This window comes from Delphinus delphis, chromosome 17, assembly GCF_949987515.2.
Source record: "Delphinus delphis chromosome 17, mDelDel1.2, whole genome shotgun sequence".
In the NCBI taxonomy this organism is placed as follows: Eukaryota; Metazoa; Chordata; class Mammalia; order Artiodactyla; family Delphinidae; genus Delphinus; species Delphinus delphis.
The window spans coordinates 7781399-7802280 of record NC_082699.1 but is presented as its reverse complement, the minus strand read 5'-3'; the positions used below and the strand labels follow the sequence as shown (position 1 = coordinate 7802280).

General features: G+C 39.1%; 1 protein-coding gene across 3 annotated transcripts in view; it reads right to left on the bottom strand.

The window, feature by feature from the left end:
- Positions 1-472: 472 nt before the first annotated feature.
- Positions 473-20882, bottom strand: part of RAB2A (RAB2A, member RAS oncogene family) — a 76543-nt gene continuing 56133 nt past the window's right edge. For 2 of the 3 annotated variants that reach the window (XM_059994687.1, XM_059994688.1), the window contains exons 7-8: positions 6071-6139; positions 473-3975 (exon numbers count right to left, since the gene is read on the bottom strand). In XM_059994687.1, coding sequence (XP_059850670.1) covers positions 3880-3975; positions 6071-6139 — 165 coding nt within the window. In that variant the 3' untranslated portion in view covers positions 473-3879. The remainder of the gene's footprint in view (positions 3976-6070; positions 6140-20882) is intronic. The other variant, XR_009516577.1, reaches the window with a different exon arrangement.

The window sequence follows — 20882 nt, the reverse complement described above, 5'->3', positions numbered from 1 at the left end:
TTTGCTTAACAATATATCCTGGAAATCATGACATCAGTACACAGAGCTCTTCCACAGACTCTTTACACCCGTGCAGGACTACATTGTGTGACGTACCAGCTTACTGAATCACTCTCCTATGTAAAGACACTGAGGTCATTTTCAATTATTTTGCAATTACAGCCAATGCTGCAGTGAGCAACCTTGTGCACATGTGCTTTCGCATTGTTGGAGGGTATCATCAGGGTATTTTCCTAGAAGTGGGAAGGCTGGGTCAACAGGTAAGTATCTCCTGGTTCTATTAGGTATTGTTGAGTTCCTCTCCAGAAAGCTAATATCAGTCTGCACTTCCACCAGCAACATATGAGACATTTCACCAACAGAATGTGTTGTCATACTTGTATTAAACTTCTTCCAATATCATAGTTGAAAAATGGCATCTCAGTTTTAATTTGCATTTCTAACTGTCTGAATTTTAAAACATATTTTAGGGATACTTTTACTTCATTTTTTGGTGAACTGTCTTTTTCCATGTTTCCTATCAGGTTTTTGGTCCTTTGTCCTTCAATTTTTAAGAGCTGGCCTGATGATTTTCTAAACCTAATGAACACTGAATATATACACGTGCAGCTTAAAGTTTCCCATCATGACTTCAGCCAAGTAAGTAGTGTTATCCAGTATATACCAATGCAACATGAGATACTCTACTTATGGGGTTAGGCTCTATTCTCATTTGAACACTGAAGCACATGTGAACTCTTTCCAGGAAACAGGTAGATATGTTCATGCATTTGTATAGTCAATTATTTATTATGGAACAGGGTTATCTTTTTGCATTATTATGGGTTTTTGTGGTATTAATTTTTAGCTCACATAGTCAAACCCTGTGCTGCCAACCTTAGTACTGAGCTTAGATGGAGCTTCACTACCTATGAGGGAATAAATGTTTAATGTGTCCCAAACACAAATCATTTGAGAGATTAGACACATTTTGGTATCATATATATTCCTACTCTCTTCACTATTAGAACGATTAGAAACAGGAACTATTTTCCTCTTAACAGGCTATTTTAAAATTAAAAACATAACTTATAATGGAAAAGAATTAAAAAAGAACATAGATGTATACATATATAACCGAATCACTTTGCTGTACACCTGAAACTATAACACAATACTGTAAATCAACTATACTTCAATAAAAAAATAAAAATAAACTGTGTAGGAAGATATAGTTTCACTCTCATGTACTGTTTGAATTGTATATCTAATTATACACTACTCTTCCAAAAATTTGGTCTTAATCCAGTTTTGTTAAACCCAGAAGGCAAATTATAACACTATATTTATGAAGATTACAACTTTGGAATGTTACATGTTGAGACATTAAAAGTTTTATTTTTTGTGACTGATTTTCTAGCTCTTAAAACATGTCCATAGGTGCTACCAAAATTGACCAAAGATCATTTAAAGACTTAATTACAGTATTAAAGCGTTTAGTTCCAGGTGCCACTATTACATTATTTGTGACAAGGATAATAAAACAGCAGAGTAGAAACCAGACGGTAACACCGTTTTGTCGACTGACATAAAGGATTCATCACATATGTTCCTTAATGGCAGATGAAACTTGTAGAGAAAGTGGTGACAACTACGGAGAAGTCCTCTACCCGCCCCTGTGGCCCAAGGCCGAGGCAGGTTAAGGCTACTGTGCAGGGGCTGCATTTGAGGGCTCCAGCTCTTCTTAGGTTATTAAAATACATGTGCTTTGTTGTTGTTTGTTTTCCCCATGACTTTCTCTTCTTACACTTGATTTATAAAAGAATTAGAGGAGACAGCATGGAAAAGAAACACATTAAGTTTCTGGAAAAATTAACAGCAGTTTAAAAGTAACAGTTACCAGGGCTTCCCTGGTGGCGCAGTGGTTGAGAGTTCACCTGCCGATGCAGGGGACGTGGGTTCGTGCCCCGGTCCGGGAAGATCCCACATACCGCGGAGCAGCTGGGCCCGTGAGCCATGGCCGCTGAGCCTGCGCGTCTGGAGCCTGTGCTCTGCAACGGGAGAGGCCACAACAGTGAGAGGCCCAAGTACAGCAAAACAAACAAACAAAAAAAAAACAGTTCCCAAAGAATCATCCTCTTCCTGGTACAGAGCAGAACAAGTTCTAGTTGTCTTAACTTGTCCTACTCACCACTAATGAGAGTGAATGGTAAGATCAGTGAATTTGATAAGACCACTTTAAAGAAAAAAAAAGTTCATAATAAAAATACTCAAGAAACTCAATTTCCCCTCACCTTTCTCTCTGTCCTCTAGGAGCTAGTTAAAGCAAAAAACTCAGATAGCATTGGGTGACTTCCCACAGGAGTAATGTCAAAGCTTTGACAAAGCACTGCTGAATCTTCAGGAAAGACCGGTAGAAAGCTGAAGTCAGTGAGCGGATTGAAAGTAGTTAGTTTCATACTTAAAATACTTGCTTACATCATCAATAACAAAAAGAATTTCAATACGGTAAAAAGATTTTTATCACATTCTAGCAAAATTTTTAAAAAGGGTAGTGTTGTTAAACATCCTGACCCTTAAAAAAAAATGTGCTTTATAATACATGTAAAAGCTGTGGATGGACTGAAAAACTGCATTCTTAAAAAATGATGTGGTCATAAAAAAAAAAGAACACTTTTATACATAGGATTTTATTTGCACTGCTATAACAATTTCATTATAGTCCAAGGGAGAAAAAGAAAAGGAAGGATAAAACCACCACACTGAGCAAATTACTAAAGCTTTTCTACTTTTAACAGGATTTTCCATCTGGTAGGTTTATTGTCATATCCCCTTCAAAACAGACAAGATGCTCACCATATTTTAAAGATTATAGGTTGCCACGGAAAGAAAAATTTTACACAGTCACTGTACATCAAGGGTTGAAAAACTGTCCTGCGTGAAAAATATATTTAGAAATCATGTGAATAAAAGAAAAAGAAAACATTATTGTGTTCAAGGAAAGATTAAAGTCCTCATAATGTGCCGTCTAAATGTGGACACTCATTCCTCCTGGAGTCGCTCAGGCAGAGGGAGTCCTTTCTTCCGCCCACCTCACTCATTATACTGTGTTTTTACCCAACAGTCTGCATTAAGGCAAACAAATCCTTTTCTGAAGAGGTCTTAAAGAAACTGTGGACAAATAACAAACTTTTGGCATTAAAACAGGTTAACACACACATAGCCTTTAGAATGTACATTAAGCATATTTCTCTCGGACTAGTGACAAGAAAAAGATGAACATGCTTGTTAACAATGTCAAAAAGTTTAAAATTCAGTGTCCAAGCAATTCCTAACGATGCTTCTGTAGCTTTAAGCTCTAAACAGTATAGAATTTATGCAAATGCATTAAAGAATTCAAGCTTGGCAAATTACACCCAAGCAGGTTATAAACTATATATACAGAAAGTAAATGATAAATACAGAATTAAAAGAGTCCTTCGGTTTTCCTTATAGCCTTGAAAATTGACAAACTTTTGAGGACAGTTCTATAATATTAAACATTAGGTAACCACAGGTGTGGGGAAACCTAACTACACAAACCGATTTAAAATACTCAAGATGACTCTGTAGTGTTCAATACAATTCAGTTCGTAGGTAAGGGCACAAGACAACATTTAACAAAAATAATCACGTCAATTGACCTAGAAATCAAATGCAAATAGATATGAATACAATCTCCAAAATCTGTCTTTTTAAGTGAACATTAACCATTTATTCAAAGTTATACAAGAATTTGAAGGATTAAAGTCTTCTTCTGTGACATAAAGCCATTTCGAAGAGTTTCATGTCTCAGCTGAGCAGGAGGGTGAAAGAATAGGTGAGTAGCCCCTTCTGGGCAGCGAGACAGTAAAAACAGACTCAACAGCAGCCTCCCCCGGCCTGCTGTCCTCCCTGACTGCCTGCGTGCGTGGCGTTAGTAGCAGCATGCTGAGGGCCAATTTTAATGCCATTTGCCTGGAATGAAAGACAGAAGGATAATAAATGTATCTGGAGCCAACCAGACAGTATAATTTAAATTTAAGAAATCCTCTGGTTTCTTAGTGGCACAATCTTACCAAACAACTAAAAAAAAAAAAAAAAAAAAAAAAAAAAATATATATATATATATATATATGCTAAGCAGATTTTTACAACAATTAAAACAATATCTCTCAGGGGATGTTCCTTCCTTTTAAAATAATACTTGTGGAAATATTCCTGCAAACAATTCCTTATCATACCAGGTACTGCGTTAACAGAAACCAGAGTGCTGCTTTTAAGGGAAATCTCACAATGGAGAGATTGTTTAAAACGTAATCTTTAAAAGAGAAAAATATGCAAAGCCTATGCTCCTCTAATACAACGTACAATCTTTCCTCTAGACAGCGTTTCTGTTCCATGTTGAATCAGCTGTACAGGCTAAGGGCATATGAGTGTTCTGTGTCATCAATAATTTCTATGATCCCCAAAGACATGGCAGCTTGCCAAGAACCCACACACAGAGTGGTTCTTTCATTCATCAAACTCACACTTATGTCTCAACCCTCACTCCCTCAAGTGGATTTTACCTAAAAATACAACACTCTGAGAAAAGTAATACAGTAGCTTCAGAAATTAAGCTCTTAAGGAAACTTTACGTCACAGTAAATCTCAGATTTATAGTGCTTGGCAGTTGTTCTGCAACAGTAGTAGCCTTGGGGTTTCTGGCACTAGCTCAGTATTGACAGCAGCTGATGTGGTTTCTTTTCGCTCTTCTGACTCCTCTTTAATAAAAAGCATGCCCTATGGCTCATTGGTTTTGCCCCCTCTGGGCTGGTAGCAACTTCTTGAGGAATCAAGAAGTCAGACTTGGCATCAGGCCAGATAAATCGCACGGCCTGTTGGCTCCTGACAGCACATTGCAATCAAAGCCACGCCAGGCACAGTAAAGCACTCAGCTACTATATGAAACCAGTCAGAGACAATGAACATGCCCTTTACAAAGACGCCCAATTACTGTTCAATTTATATGGCATTAGTCTCTGAATGGTGTCGCCTTTAAATTAACTCAAGGTCTGTTGCCATATAAGCCTGGAAAGTATGGGTTAGAAACTTTATCACTACAAATTAAAAGAAACTGGAAAATCAAACACTTTTTGGAAACCCTAGGCAAACTGTTGTTTGTTTTAGCCAAGAATATTGAGACAGATAATAAAGAGGCTCTCTTGCACATGCCAAGAGATGCACACACAATGTCTTCCTAACACGGTGCTTCCTCACTGCACCTGGGGGAGGAATAAGGGTTTTTCTCTTGGAAGCAAGAAGTCTTATTATAGAATGGCAGAAACATTTATGTAAAAGTAAATAATATGCTCTTATCCACATAAAAATTCTGAAATAAATAAGGACAAATGCATAGTGGTGATTTAGGTCAAAATGATGGCCTTTGGTAAACACTCTGAATTATCTGTTTCAAAGTTACATTTTATCCTCATCATGTTGATCAAAACTGGCTCAAAATAATTTTACAAAAAAAAAAAAGAAAAAAAAAAAGGAAAAGAAAAGAAACCCACAAAAACAAACAAAACAACTAGTGCCAACTGCCAATTACATATACTAACTCAGGCTCCTGAAAACACACTATGCTGAACTGGGAGTAACTTCCAATTGGACGCCTCCCTTCTCCGCACCAGACACAATGGAGAGAGCACCTTGCATTAGCTGACGTCACACACGCATTTACACACTAGAAAATTATTCCCAAAGCAGATGACACCATATGGATGTGTAGATGAAAGTGGATTTTCTTCTCTCTTTGGAGGATTTATATTATTTTGCATTGCTTGCAATAAATGGATAGGGTCACTTATTTTAATCCGTTTTCATAGATAAAGTGATGCTTCACTAGAACATAAACATTTAGCTATTATACAACATATAACAAATTTTCAATGAGAAGATTATAAACTTATCTGTTAACTGACATCATAGATCCATTTTACAAATTTTAAAAAGTAGAAATCTTGACTCCAAGTAATTAAAATTCAATTCTAAATTAACTAGCCAATAATATTTATATATATATATATACCTCATTATTAATGTCAAAGACTCCTTCTTGGATTTTTTCATAAATTTCTTTTGCTGTATTAATAAATGCCTGAAATATAAGGTAGAGAAATTGGTTCAAATTATTTAAAACCACACAGTAAGAGAACATTATATAAAAAGCTCCATAAAATATTACAATGCTCAACATAAGAAAATCAACCAATGGAACACACCATATTAATAGAATAAAGGACAAAAACCACATGAGCATTTTAATAGGTGCAGAAAAAGCATTTGACAAAATCCAACACGTTTTCACAATAAAAGCATTCAACAAACTAGAAATAGAAGGGAACTTCCTCAAGCTGATAAACAGCATCTAAGAAAACCCACAGCCTGTATCATACCCAGCGGTGAAGTCTGAAAGCCTCTTCCCTCTAAGATCACGAACAAGACAAGGACGTGTGGGAACTAACGCCAGTAGAGCAACAGCCGAAAAGTGGAAACAACACAAATGTTCACCAACTGAAGAATGAAACCCAAAATGTGGTATAACCATACAATGGAATAGTATTCAGCCATAAAAAATGAAGTACTGGTTCATGTGACAATGAGGATGAACCTTGCTAATAAGTAAAATAAGCCAGACATGAAAGACCACGTATAGTTCAATTCCATTTATATGAAATGTCCAGAAGAGGTCAATCCACAGAAGGAAAATAATTATTGGTTGCCAGGGGTTAGGGGAAGGAAGGAGTGGAGTGATGAAAATCTTCTGGAAGACAGTGGAGATGGTCGCACAACTTTGTGAATATACTAAAACCCATAGAATTCACCTTTAAAAAAGGGTGAATTTTATGGTATGTGAATTATATCTCAAAAGAAAAAAATTCATGACTGGAGAAGGGGAAGGGGGAGGGGGAGACCATAACATAAGAACAGCACACCTGAGAAAAACATGTCAATTAGATAAGCTGCATAGATGTCCATGTTGAAACTAGCTTACTTCTGGAGGCCACCGTTCCATACAGGATCCTTTTTCCCAGACAATGTATTACTTAACATACAGTTTGGCAGGTGGCGCGGGGTAATAATCAAAGGATGCTTATGATAAAGAGATAAAGGCAGCTCAACTTCTATGCCATGTTGAATAAAGTTTCACCCTTTTCCCATAGAGCATACTACTAAATGACAAGAAATTAGCATGAGAACATTGTAACCAAATTAAGCCTCTAAATACCAGAATCAATCCAAAAGCATTCTATATTTATGTAAGACATTAAGATATTTTACACATTATTGCCAATGCTACAGAAGGTGTATACAAACTCAGGTTCTAAACTATCAGATTTGAGAGATAATAGTATTAATATTATATTCAATTAGCATTCTATAAAAATTCATAAAAGAAGGCTGTTCTCCACTACTACTGATACAGACCTAATTCAAAATTTAAAAAGTAAACAGGTCCATGGAGAGGAACACATCATATCTTTCGTCTTTTCTACACTGTAAATATCTGACTGCTGAACCTGCCACCAGAGCTTTTGTTTCCTAATTAACAGGACTGATATGTTTTCACCTTTAAGGCCCTACAGCTCCCCAGAGCAATCAATCTACTGCCGCTCAATTACTGCACCAAGAACACACCAGTCAGTGCAGGGCGCGTGAGCGACTGCGGCAGGCGCGCAGAGGAATGAATATGCATCAACTCTAAGTGGCTGATCGAACCATCAGAGAGGGTCACGAGAACTTGCAGAGAAATAATGAGAAGAATTAATCACTGCAGATTCACAAGGCACTTCGGAAGCCAGTGTGCTTTTCCAGTGTGTGCTGGAGCTCAAGTGAAGGAGAAACTGGCTGTCAGCCAACTATGAATTGATTCACATTCCTCAAAATGGAGGTTATCCTTATAAATAAGGGAAAACCTAACTCTATTTCCAATAACATGTCAATTACGGTGATGGCCAGGCTAACTAAATATTGAAGTCAACAGATTCATAAATTCACAGAGTTGGAATTCCTGCCAGGGGCACCCACATGTGTACATTTCACTAGAACATTAGAACTACAAGGTCCCATAAATGAGTTATAACTTCATATAAACAAGCATTTATATTATAAAAGTCATTATTACATGTGCCATTGGATGTAAATAAATTGGCTTTTTGCTAATCTGTTGATGAATCACTTTAAAAACTGGCTTAAGAAGGCTATGTCTTTATTTATGCTAAAATTTCCAAGTCACTACTTATTTTATTACTTAAATAGTATACTTAATACTTTATTTAAGCACCTTCAAGAATAGCTGTACCCAATGGACGTAAGAGGTATTTTATATCAGAAAGACATGCAATTAACTCCATTATAATTAAATATAGCAAATGGTTTTCTTTTCTAATTCCCATCATCTCAGTGAAATACTCTTTGGACAATGCTACAATTTACTTGTCATCCAACTCTCTGATTACATATTAAAGACACTGAAATAAAATATTTTCCACTTCTCTGAGCACACTATACAGAGGACACTATATAAATGGATTGTTTTATTTACATCATGGCAAAAATTAATATTTAATATATATTACTAAGTGATTAATTAATGATCAATTTTAAGAAGTCCTTAAGAGTTTAAAACCAATGTGACAACTGTAGACATCAGTACACCTCTTTTCAAAGTATGTGGCTGTGGACTGAAATTGTTGAGTTCCCAAACATAATAAGCATTAAGCAAATACTGTTAAGGCTTAGTAGAGATAAAATAAAACTTCTAAGAGAACAGCCTTCCTTGTCATGGACAATAACTGTCCACTAAAGCTGCAAAGCACTTCAAAAACTCAGAAAGACAAGAGATACATATCTGTTACAATAATTGACTAGAATTTTCTTTCATTGCTCATTTCACTCCAGTCACTAAAAATCAATCTCCATATGTATCTTTCAAGGAAGAGATGTAACAACCTGAAATACCTCTAGAACACAGGGGAAAAAAAAAAAAAAAGGAAGAAATTAGCAACAATAAGTTAACTAAATAGATACTACAAAGCCTTTAAAAGCCTTTACACTAAAGCTCATGCTTTTTTTTTTTTTTTTTTTTTTTGTGGCTGTGCTGTGTGGCTTGCAGGATCTTAGTTTCCTGACCAGAGATTGAACCCGGGGCCCCGGCAGGGAGAGCACAGAGTCCTAACCACTAGACCACCAGAGAATTCCCTAAAGCTCATGCTTTAATAGGACAGTCTTAAATTGAAATTCCTTCCAATTTTAGACATCATTTTAACTAGTTTTACTTTTTCTATTCCCCAGGCTACAGAAGCAAATTATGAAAAGGAGAGGGAAGGAGAAAGAGAAAGAGAGTGAGTGTGAGGATGTGTCTGTGTGAGAGGCCAGCGGGGATGTGCATGTGCGGTTTTGGGGAAGAGGCCACGGGGGAGCCCGCACATGGCAGCGGCTGCGGGAGCAGTGGGCCTGTGTGAAGATGGGCTCACAGCTCCTGACTGAAGAGGGCATGTGTTGGCCAAGGTGGCCCGAGTCATCAAGGGGAGAGAGACTCAGGATTTGCTGTTTAACATAAGTAACACAAAACACGTTCTTGAAACGTCTTCATTATTCTTACGAGTTTTGATGTTTACCAGGGAAAGATTTTGTAACAATTAACTTATATGGAATAGTTATTTCCTTACTATCAGAAAAATGAAACAAGATGATGGCATAACTCCAGAAAATTTTTAGCACTGCTTAATTAACATAATACTCTAAAAACATGACATCCTAAATATCACTGCAGGTTTTGTGACAAGTCAGAATTACAAACATATTCATCTATACTCCATGTTTCAAATATAGTCAAATCTGAATATTAGTTAATAGATTATAGAACAGGAAAAAACATTTGCTGAGAAACTGATGTGAATGGATTTCATTAACCCTGTGAAACAATCTAGGCAGATCCACGATTAAGAAGTATAAGAGATTTCCTTGCAGCCAACTTAACTTGGCGAGCCTCTGGCCTTCCCATGCAGCGCTGCACACCCGTATCTGAAGCCTGACTCTCTCTACATTTTCCCATTAGCTCCCCGCTCTGCCCTACTTTGATTAATTGCCATGTCCAGTCCTTTACCTTCATTAGCCATTAATTGCCCTCCACCTCAGACACTAATCTTTCAACCCTTGGCAGTAGTTATCTGAATGATTCTGATAATACCTAAACTTAAGTAAGTTTTCAGGGACTTCTATAGCACAAATTAAAATAAACATAACCACAAAGAACTAAAAATGTATATCCTACCTATTACCTGGCCGTTACCCAAGGGCACCTATTCACTTGCTGCCACAGATCTGGTCCTTCTCTGGGTACCATGGAAGGTCCAGGGAAGAGGACGACTGCCGTAGTTCCTACTGCTGCTGAACTAAAACAATTTAGTTGGGAGAATCTCAGTATGAGGGCTACATTTCGGTTGCAGATGCAGGAAAAGTAAACTCTGCCCTGGCTTACAGTGACAGCGTGTGCAGGGCAGAACCAAGGCAGGTCTAGTTGTGGGCTATGGACACTGGGCTATGAGGGCCTTCACAACAAACGAGGGGGAATACAGACAAAGGGGAACACGGAATAATATTTTGTTTTTATTATGGTTTAACAGTTTTTAAGGCAAAATACTGAAAACTAGTCTACAACAGAATAACATTTCAATTGTTTCCTTGTGTAACATGCTGCCACCTGGTGGCAAGATAAAAATTATAGCATCTGTTAGGTAAGAATTCAAAATAAATTGGAAGTGTCTTCGTTTTATTTAAACATCTTGAATAGATGTGAGTCTTTGGTTCTCTCTGAGAAGTGGGAAACAGAGAGCTATAGGATGCTGTTTAATTTTCTTCTCCATGCTAATCAAGGCTGTGGACATTCCAGGTGTCCATTTGCCAAAGCTTACACTAACCAATATTTACCAAATATTTACTATGGGTCAGTCACTATACTAAGTGATTTACACAGGTTCTCGTTATTTCTGAAAAGAAGTTCAAAATATGTGTAAAAACGAGGAAATTAATTGTGCGGGCTGAAGCTGTATCTCCCAGTTTGCTAGCAGAATGGCGAAGGGGAGGCTCTGAGCCAGGCTGTCGGGGTCAAAGCCCAGCGCCACCTCTTACCACACGTGTCTCTTGGACCTGCTGCTTTGCCCCTCTGTAAAAGGAGGGCAACCGTGGAGCCTAGTCCAGACCTGCTGGCTCGCAGGCGGACTCGGCACACGCCCGCCCTCGGCACCACGGGGTGTCGGAGCATACCACCGCGGGAACGAGAGGAGAAGCCGGGAACGAGAGAAGGGGGGACTCAGGAGCAGCCTCCTCAGCGAATTAAAATATCCTGATTAGATAGAACTAAGCATCAAAAGGTAAGTTAACAACATATAATGTGTACGGTGAGCCGAAAGAAGAAAATGTATTGAGATAAGACTTTAGTATTATGCAGATAGGAAAGTCCTGCGAAAAGAACATCAGACGAGAAGCAAGACAGGCGGTTTACACATGAAGCTTCGTCGAATTCTGTGACGGAAAATATCCTGGTTGGAGCTGCGTTAGCTTCAGGAGAGCCTCCCACACACCGCGCCCGACGCAACGGCTTCAAGCACGTTCACGGACATGCCGCGGGGGCCACCATTTCCTCCCCCTCCCCCTCACTTTCCGCGGCATCCCCTATTCCAAAGTAGAGTAGTTCTGCTCTTCTTTCTTTCATCCAGTTTCCTGTGTTTCATTAGAACAAAGAGGGCTGCTGCTACATCTACTGACCTGTCATAACTCTCACTGTACAGACGGCACTGGGCTGCCAAGGAGAAGTGACTTGCCCAAGACCGGGCACAACTGTAGCAGAAGCAGGGTTAGCAGGATTCATATTCTGCCCACGTTTATCCTCTCTTTATTAGGATCACTTATCTTTAACACAATTCAACGGAATTTTCATTTATTTTGCTTATGTTGCCACTAAAATTGAAAATAAAAAGCACACAATTATCCTCTTAAAAACCTTCTAGCTAGAAATTATTGTGGATTGCTAGGATTATTTTTGGAAGTACAAAATATTTGTGTTACTTATAACACAGATATGTTTAATTCCTTAGTAATTTAGTTCTTCCATTCAACAAGCATTTACTGAGTGTCTGGTTTGTACCAGGCACAGAGCATACACTCAGTTATATACTTGGGTACATGAATGTCTTTGACCTCAAGGATGTGGGAGTACTACAGGACAGATGCAAATCCAAAATTGGCACGTAGCACGAAAACCTCCACAACAGCTGTCTAGAAGGGTAACGTGGCATGACCGCTTCTGCTGGTAAAAAAACTGTCAAGAGAAGAAAGCCCCGTGAATGAAGGCTTGAAGGAAAGTAAGCTCCCACTCATTTATTAGGAAAATTAAGGGGAGGAAAGACTGGTCTGGACGGAGAGGCAGACTTTAAGCTCAGTTACAGGGGAAGCTGGGGACAGGGAGCCACGTGGGATGAGGGTAGACAGGGCCCGACAGACCTCAAGGAACCTTGAAAAGGTAGGAAGCAGGCTGGGGACAAAATCAGAGGCTGCTCTAGAGGAGGAATTCTAAGGAGGAAGGTTGGCAACAGGAAGGCCAGTAAGGAGTTGAGAACTATAATCAAGGTAAGAAATGAAGGCCTGACAAAACAGTGGCAACCAGAATGGAAGGCAAAGATCAAACTTAATATCTCCTTTGGAGAAATTAACAGGACTTGGTAAAGAACACGGTAAGGATGACTCCATTTTTGGCTTAAAGTGACTGAGGTGGAAGGGTATGCCGTGAAATAAAAAAGGAAGAAAATCAGGTTTCAAGGAGGGAATGAAGAGTTTACTTTCGACACGTGGAAGGATCGCTAATGCTGATGGGAAAGTCTTGGTAGCTGGTGATCTATATAGTTGTGTAAGTGCATAACATGCACCTAACAGCATGAGTTTCTTCAGAAGTGTTTAGCTACCCTGGTTTAGAAGTAGAGAAATTGGACGTAACTTTCAAAGTTAGTTTGGTTTGGATCATCCCTGAAGTCCCCTAGGGTGACGGCCAAACAAGGAGCAGAGAAGCTGACGCTAGTCCGCAAAGCCTTCCAATCTGTGGAAGGGAGTAGTAAATATTTGTTACACTAAGCTCCCCTCAAGGGATGCTGGAAGCTTGATAAGCTCAGGTCAGATTTCCAGTGAAAAGCCCCGTGGTACCCATGACACTGAGAACAGGGTTGAGGGGTAACACAGCTTTCAGTTTACAGCTACATTCCAGCTCTACAGAAACATCTGTTCCACCACTTACAACACAGCCCAAGGCAAGGAAGATGTCCCCTCAACCCAAATTCTGTCTGTAGATCTCAAGTAGCAGGACAGGACGCAAGTATTCACAAGGTGCCTTGAAACTGGTCTTAGTCACTAAAGCCTTACTGTCAGGTGTTCTCCCCGCCCCACCCCACACAGAAACCCACTGACCCTGTCAAGGTTAGATGTCTCGGCAGCCTACTCCAGTGTCTTCGGGTCAGGTGGCTGTATTTTCAGCTGTCATCTTGGCTATATCTTTAGTGCTCTAGCAGCTAAGCCAGGAATTTCCAGCCCTGATTTTTCAACAGTTTAAGATATTTTTAATTACTAAACTTTTGCCTCAAAAGTTTTTGATGTTTATATATTCTTCTGGTTTCACATAAATTTCCAATCTTAATTTTAAGTAAAATTGATGAATATTAGGGAAAAATCACCCATCAAATGGCTAAGAGATTGAGAATGTTTGACAAAGTGACAACTGTTTGACAAACAATATGTTTAATTCACACCACTATCACCTTTGGGTCCTAAAGGAAATATAATACTGTTGAAGTTTTGGTAATGTACAACTCCGAGAAAATGAAATTTTAATTTAGAGGGAATACACAGAGAAAAACAAGGAAGGAATCATAGAAGTAAATATATCACTTCTAGAATATTCGGGCACCTTTAAAAAGTTGACCTGCAGCCTTTGGGAAGGGGTACTTTCCCTAGCCTGCCATAATCTTTGCTGCAGTTACTCCTGGGTCTAAAAAACCTCTTTCAAACCACAAAGACCCCAGGCGGCTACTGGAGGGAGCTCCCAATCAAAGGAGAAGCCAATCTATTCACCTGTGTTTTTCAAAACTCATAGGTTTTAGAATGCTTAGGGCAAAGAAGGTTCGGACAGAATTCCACCTACAAGTTAACAAGTGAGACCAAAGCATAAGCTGATTAAAGACTGCGGGGAGAGGAGTAAGGTTAAAGTAATTAAATAAATACATAACCATCCAAACAATTATCTACCGTGTGGGGAGAAACTGTGCTAGGCGTTGGGGATGCCGAGATGAAAAGACAGCCTATGTTTTCAAGGAACTCTGTCCTCATGTTGAGCCAACGTGAAAAACAAGGGTCATGACAGAGTCATGAGAGAGTGCGAAGATAATAAACCCCTGACACAGGAATGACTAAATACAGAGAAAGGAGCACATAAGAGTGGTGAAGGGGGCAGGGAGGGTGTGTCACGTGTCACGCATTCCAAGAGGAGGAATCAGACTCACTATATACCCTTGAAGGATCGGGTCGGAAGGAGGGCGTTTCAAGCGTGGAGAATACGTTCTGCGGAAGCAGGTCAGGGGCACTGCCCTGTGGACGCGCTCTATAGTTTAACAAGAACACAGAGGGGAGAACTGGCAAATAAAGGGACCTGTCCTTCCAAGCTAAGGAGTTTGATGCAGAAGCCGTGAGGAACCACCTCAGGGTTTTAATAAAGCTGGAGAGTGACATTCAATTTTCATTTTTAGAAAGATCTTATAGGCAACAGTGTAGAGGACTGAAAAATGAACACAGGGAGTCCAATTAGGAAGCAATCACAGAAGAGGACAATTTGGAGAGATATTTAACAGGCAGAAATAATAATACACACAAGGAAGGCAATACATATTAACTGAAGAAATGAGTGTAAAAGGGTAGGGAAGGGGGTTGCTTTAGGATACACGAGAGTGCACATCTGCAGACTAGAGCAGAGGAGGGCTACCAGTTCAGTCTGAATGTGTTAAACCGGAGGCTCTGAGACCCACTCATGCAGAGCTGTCCAAGTAGAGCTAGACACACAGCCTAAGAAGGGTATTCATGGATTCAGGTGACATTTCAACGTGGAAGAAGGAGATGGTAAAGGCGTCTGGAAGGCTAGAGAGCACAAATAAAGATTAGACCATGATATCATGGAGCTAAGGAAAGAGCAAGTTTATAGACAGAAGAGTAGTCAAAAGTATCACTTACCCCCCAGGGACTGTTCAAGGTAAGAAGAGAAAAGCATTTGTTAGGAGGTCTAGGGTGACCTTGGCCATGATGGAGGAAGTCAGACTGTGAACCGAGGTGTGAAATCCAATGAGGAAACAGCGGTAGATCTTACTAGAAGCTAGAAGAGAACATATCCAGGAGAACAGGGACTGATAGGGTTTGTTTTTAAGATGGCTGAAACCTGATTATGTAATTATATTCTGAGAGCCAAGAATCAGTAAAGGAGAGGATGAAGATGACGAGAAGGTCTGAAGAAATCATGAATCTGCAGAGCAGAGAAAGGACAGCACTTGGCTGGACCGTCTCGTTCACTCACAGCCGGGTGACTTTCCAGCCTCTCCGCTCCCCAGAGGGAGCCCGGGTCACGGTACTGACATCACCTGAGAGCAAGCTGCAAATGCAGACTTTCAGGCCGCACCCCAGACCTACTGAATCATAAGCTGCATTTTAACAGGATTCCTAGGTGAAGTGAATGCACATTAATGTTTGAGAAGCACTGTTCTAAATACAACTGATTTGGAAAAAAATATTTTTACAAGATATTCTGAGCTTAAGAAGAAAGTAGTCTCCACTTCCCCCACTGCAACCTCTATGTGACCATGAAGTAAGAGAATTAGCAAAACTAAAGGACATCAATCCTTTGGCTATTACGCACCCTCCACCCCAATTCCACTGGGGCGGGGGGTGGGAATGGCTAAATCACACTTGGAAAACTCTAGGTTAAATAAAAGCCAACAAATTTCTTAACAGTGGGTTTTCAGAATAGGAATAACACACTACTATTGTGAATTCTGGTTTCCTAAAAGGGGGGTAGACCCCAGCTCCTCCTAAGCTCACCTGACCACGGAACCCTAGGCAGAAGCGATCATTTTAATTCATGCTCCTCAAAGAAGGGCAGGCTAACCTTCAGTGCTGCTATTCTCCACTGTGTGGCAGACAGAAGGGGAACGAATGGGGAACCTGGAACACCTGGGTTTGAGTCCTGACTACGTATGTGAAAGAACTCTGACAATATGCCATACAAATATACAACCACATTATTATTTCAGGGACCTGACATATTTTAATCATTTGAAAATACTTCTGAAAGAAACCTTCCACTTATGAGACACTCTTCTAAATGCTGCAAGCAAGATCACCAGATTCCAGTGGCTGGAGGAGCGTCCCTTCATATCAACTCCTCAGTGTGTCACAGGACAGACCACAGAGGTCAGATCTTCCTGGAACCCTGCAGACTAGGACACTAAACAAAGCTGTGGTTCTGGAATGAACTGCCAGAGGGTGGCGGCTGAGGAGGCGTGTAGCCAATGGGAAGCCTGGGCAGTTACCAGGCAGCATGATATCTTGATGTCCTCAATAACCTTTAAGTCTCATTTGAAAATTGAAGTCAAACTAATATTCAAAAATATTTACTGCTGGTCACATGGTCGATTTTTATTTCCTTATCAGCAAAATGCAGGTCAAAATAATCGTTTTTTTTTTCTTTTTTGTCCACCAGAGGTAAAAGAGCCTAAACCTCATTTTCCCAATATAAGATGTGATGACACTATACATGCTCTGTATATTCAGCATGAACATCACTTGAATAAATGGTAGACAACTAAATACACGGGTCCCCCCACCATATGTTATACACTCAAATATATGTGTATAGCATCTAAATATTAAGTTTAAAAATCTGTAATGGGAACTGAAAATGTAAAGGATGAGTTCTGGTCTCCTATTTCTATGGGAATACCACATAGGCAAGAATATTTTGGTTGCAATTGGCTTTTTAATTTCATTGACATTTAGGAGATGAATTCTGGGGTGTACCTCTACTATCACATTTAAACGTGCATTTCTTCAGCAAATAGCAAAAAGGATGAATGATAATTGCATGTTTGGAGCAACCCCAAGTTGTATAAAACTGACTAGAATCCACTTCATAGGAAGGGTGAATTCTCTTATTATAACTTGTAACTTGGAAATTATAATTTACAGTTTGGAAACAAATAAACATAATACGTGTGTACCACAGTAGTTTGCTAATACAGAGAGGTTTTATGTGGAGAGAGCTTTCTATGTTTGTATTATATAAAAAAGTGTTTCGGGGCTTCCCTGGTGGCGCAGTGGTTGAGAGTCCGCCTGCCGATGCAGGGGACGCGGGTTCGTGCCCCGGTCCGGGAAGATCCCACATGCCGTGGAGCGGCTGGGCCCGTGAGCCATGGCCGCTGAGCCTGCGCGTCCGGAGCCTGTGCTCTGCAACGGGAGAGGCCACAACAGTGAGAGGCCCAAGTACAGCAAAAAAAAAAAAAAAAAAAAAGAAAAAAAGTGTTTCTTTGTGTGTATATAGTCTGTGTGTGGTGTTAATCTTTTTTTTTTTTTGGTGGTGTTAATCTTATATATGATTTTATAAATATAAAATGATACCCATCTATTTAATAGTAGATCTGAGAAATTCTTACCTCTGTAAGTATCTAGTTTAGGCAGACTAGGGTATCATTTTATTTTTATGCTCTTTATAAAATAATTTGAAAAAAAAACTGGAAGTACAGTCTTGGGTGCCATTTTCCATTTATCATCCCAGTTGAAGACAAGCAGCATAAATTCAGGTAAGAGCAGAACAGTCGGCACATGAGAGGCTACAGTTAAAAGAAAAACATGAGTCCGCAATACTATAAGTAGAGCAGTGCTGAATGATGTTGCCAGCGGGGCCCCGAACTGGAAAAGAGAAGGACATCAGCGTGGTTTAGAAATATAATGAGCTTGGATCCAGCTGTCAGCATCATCAGCAAGACGATGAAACAGTTGAGGATTCTCACTGTAGAATTCACAGGTCAGAGCCAGCCCATAAAACAGAAGTGGGACCCTTCATAACAGGACTTTCCAGTCTTCACTCTCTCCCCCAGGTTGTCATTGAAATGAAGCTTTTTTAGATCAAAATATACACCATCTTACCTACTACTAAATGAATAAAGAGGATTCATGTATTATGCTAAGTTGTTGGTGCTTCACTTCATTGATTTTAATTATATCCTGTTATTTTAGCTCAGTGTTACTGACATTTTGGACTCGGTAATTCTTTTTTTGTGGACAGCTATCCTGTGCATTTTTCTCTAATACCACTTTGATCCTTCCCCTCAACAGATCCTTCGTGGACGAAATCATTATGCTGAGTAAATCAGTACATCCAGAGATTAACAGTAAACCTATTTCCAGCAACAACGCAACAAATGCTGGAAAAATGGTGCTATCTTATGCTGCAAATTGTCCAATTGCTTACAGGGAAATACAAGAGTAAACTTCATGGTCTCGGCTCGCATTAGGTAACTGGACCTTGGTTAAAATATAAAGATAGACCACAGCACAACAGGAAAAGGAAACAGGTCTAGTTCTAAACTGAAAGGAATCATCAAGGTACCAGTTAGGCTTAATCTTAATGAATGATCACACAGTTTTAAATTTCTAAAAAGAACCCTTAGTCAGATGGTCCATAATCAGGACACTGGCATTTGTACAAATCATTCTATCTTTAAACATAATTATGTTTAAATAATTTATATTTAAAAATGGCTTTTAAGAAAGTTTTTTTCTTTAATACCGGAGTTCTCTAACTTCTCTACACATGAGAGCCAAGGATTGGCTAGGAATCAAGTACTTTTTAAAGATTATACAGAAGAGGACACTGACCTGTGAGCTGCCCGAACACCGACCACCACTCTTACTAGCTGACCAGGATGCACTCAGGATACCTGCCTTACTTTTTTAACTCCTCACATGATCAGCTCTCCCAGAGGGTCCTCAAGTTCAGGCAGTAAGCTGAGGATAAACTCCTGTCTGAGCCCACAGCCCAAGTTTCTACCCACTGTGCTAAATGGCCTCTCCCATGGAGGATGGCATAATTAGGCAAATCCAAGTCCTTAGAAAGCAAAAACAGAAGGTATAGCACTTAGAACAAACATCTTTGAAATGAATTATTATTTTCTCCAACCCCAAGTCTAAGTCACTAACTGATCAAGAATCTAAAGACCCTGTAAAACTAATGTATTTATTGCTTGTTTTCAGGATGATTCCTCTTTGGATCTAATTCTAGCAGGCTAACTCTTGCTTAAATCCCAGAGAGCGTATACTGTAATTTTATGAGCTGAATAGTTTCCCACTGAGGCCTCAGCTCTCCTGCTGCAGGAGCCGGTGCTGACTGCTGTAACAAGGAGGGTGTCTGACAGATGCTGGCTTCGTTCTCCTTCCTTCCCTTTTCAAAGTAGAAAGAACAGGTTTTGTTAGTCTTCCCTGACCTCGAAGAAAGAAACTAAGTACCTGTTTTCCAACATCAATTGCTGAATGAAAAAAAAAAAGGGGGGGGGGTGTTATTCAGACTTGATATCAGATATTATTAAGGAATTACTGCTAAGTTTGTTAGGTATAATAATGGTATGATGGACATATTTTTTTTTAAATTACTGCTACTGAAATTTGTAGGTAAAATATTTCTGGAATTTGCTTACAAACAGGGCACATAATAAAATAGTATCATCAAAATGTCAAAATGGTGGTAACTTCTGAAGCTAGATGATGCATATGTAGGTTTACTTTTACAAATGGTGACACTATTTAAACTGATTTATAATAGCAGCTCCATCAATCTTACTGTGAGGCTACCAAAATGCTTTTAATACAGGGGATGTAAAAAAAAAAAAAGGATAAATGTGTACTGTCATATAAATGCTCTTTACTTAATGATGAACTTAATTATTTTAAAGTCTGACATACATAGAGGTCATCAATGAACTCTTTTTCAAAAAAAAAATACTAGTTCAAAACATCTAATATTTAGCCCATTTTTGGCATTCTTCCTTTAGTTACTTTGTACAACTCATCATTATCTTCCAACCAGGTGTTTTTTATTCCATATAGCCTAGCTGTCTTTTTTATGAATATTAGTGTAATTTCATGTTCTGCTTCTTCTGAGAAATAGTATGAAGGAAGTCTATGCATAATAAAAATCACAACAGTAACTCTATTATTTGTTAGGCATATGCTAAACATACAACATTTAGCATGGAGGGAACTGGTTGTATAAAAATTTGCTCTGTGTAAGAATGTGACAGACTCATGAAAGAGCCATACTTAACAAATAATGACAATAATTTGAAAAAGAAATCCTGGGGTCTTCATGAATTAAAAAAAAATCACTTAAGCCTTTATAATTATATTCCATATTCTCACATTAGTATTTCATTACAGTTGTGAGGTTTCGTAATCCTTAATTTTTATTTTTTAAATTGCCATTGTGATCTTAAAGAACAGGTTAAATTTAATTAAAGTTGCTTGTATGTGGTTATTACTATTATGTTTTGATCAAACTTTCTGAGATAATTAGACTGATGTGCAGGTGTAAGATAATACAGAGATATCCTGTGTGACTTTCACCTCGTTTCCCTCAGTGGTGGTATCCTGGAAGCATACAACCAAAATAATGAAAAGGGATACAGAACATTTCCATTTTCAGGGATCCCTCACGCTGTCTTTTTATAACCATACCACCTCCTCTTCCACCCTGACACCCTGGC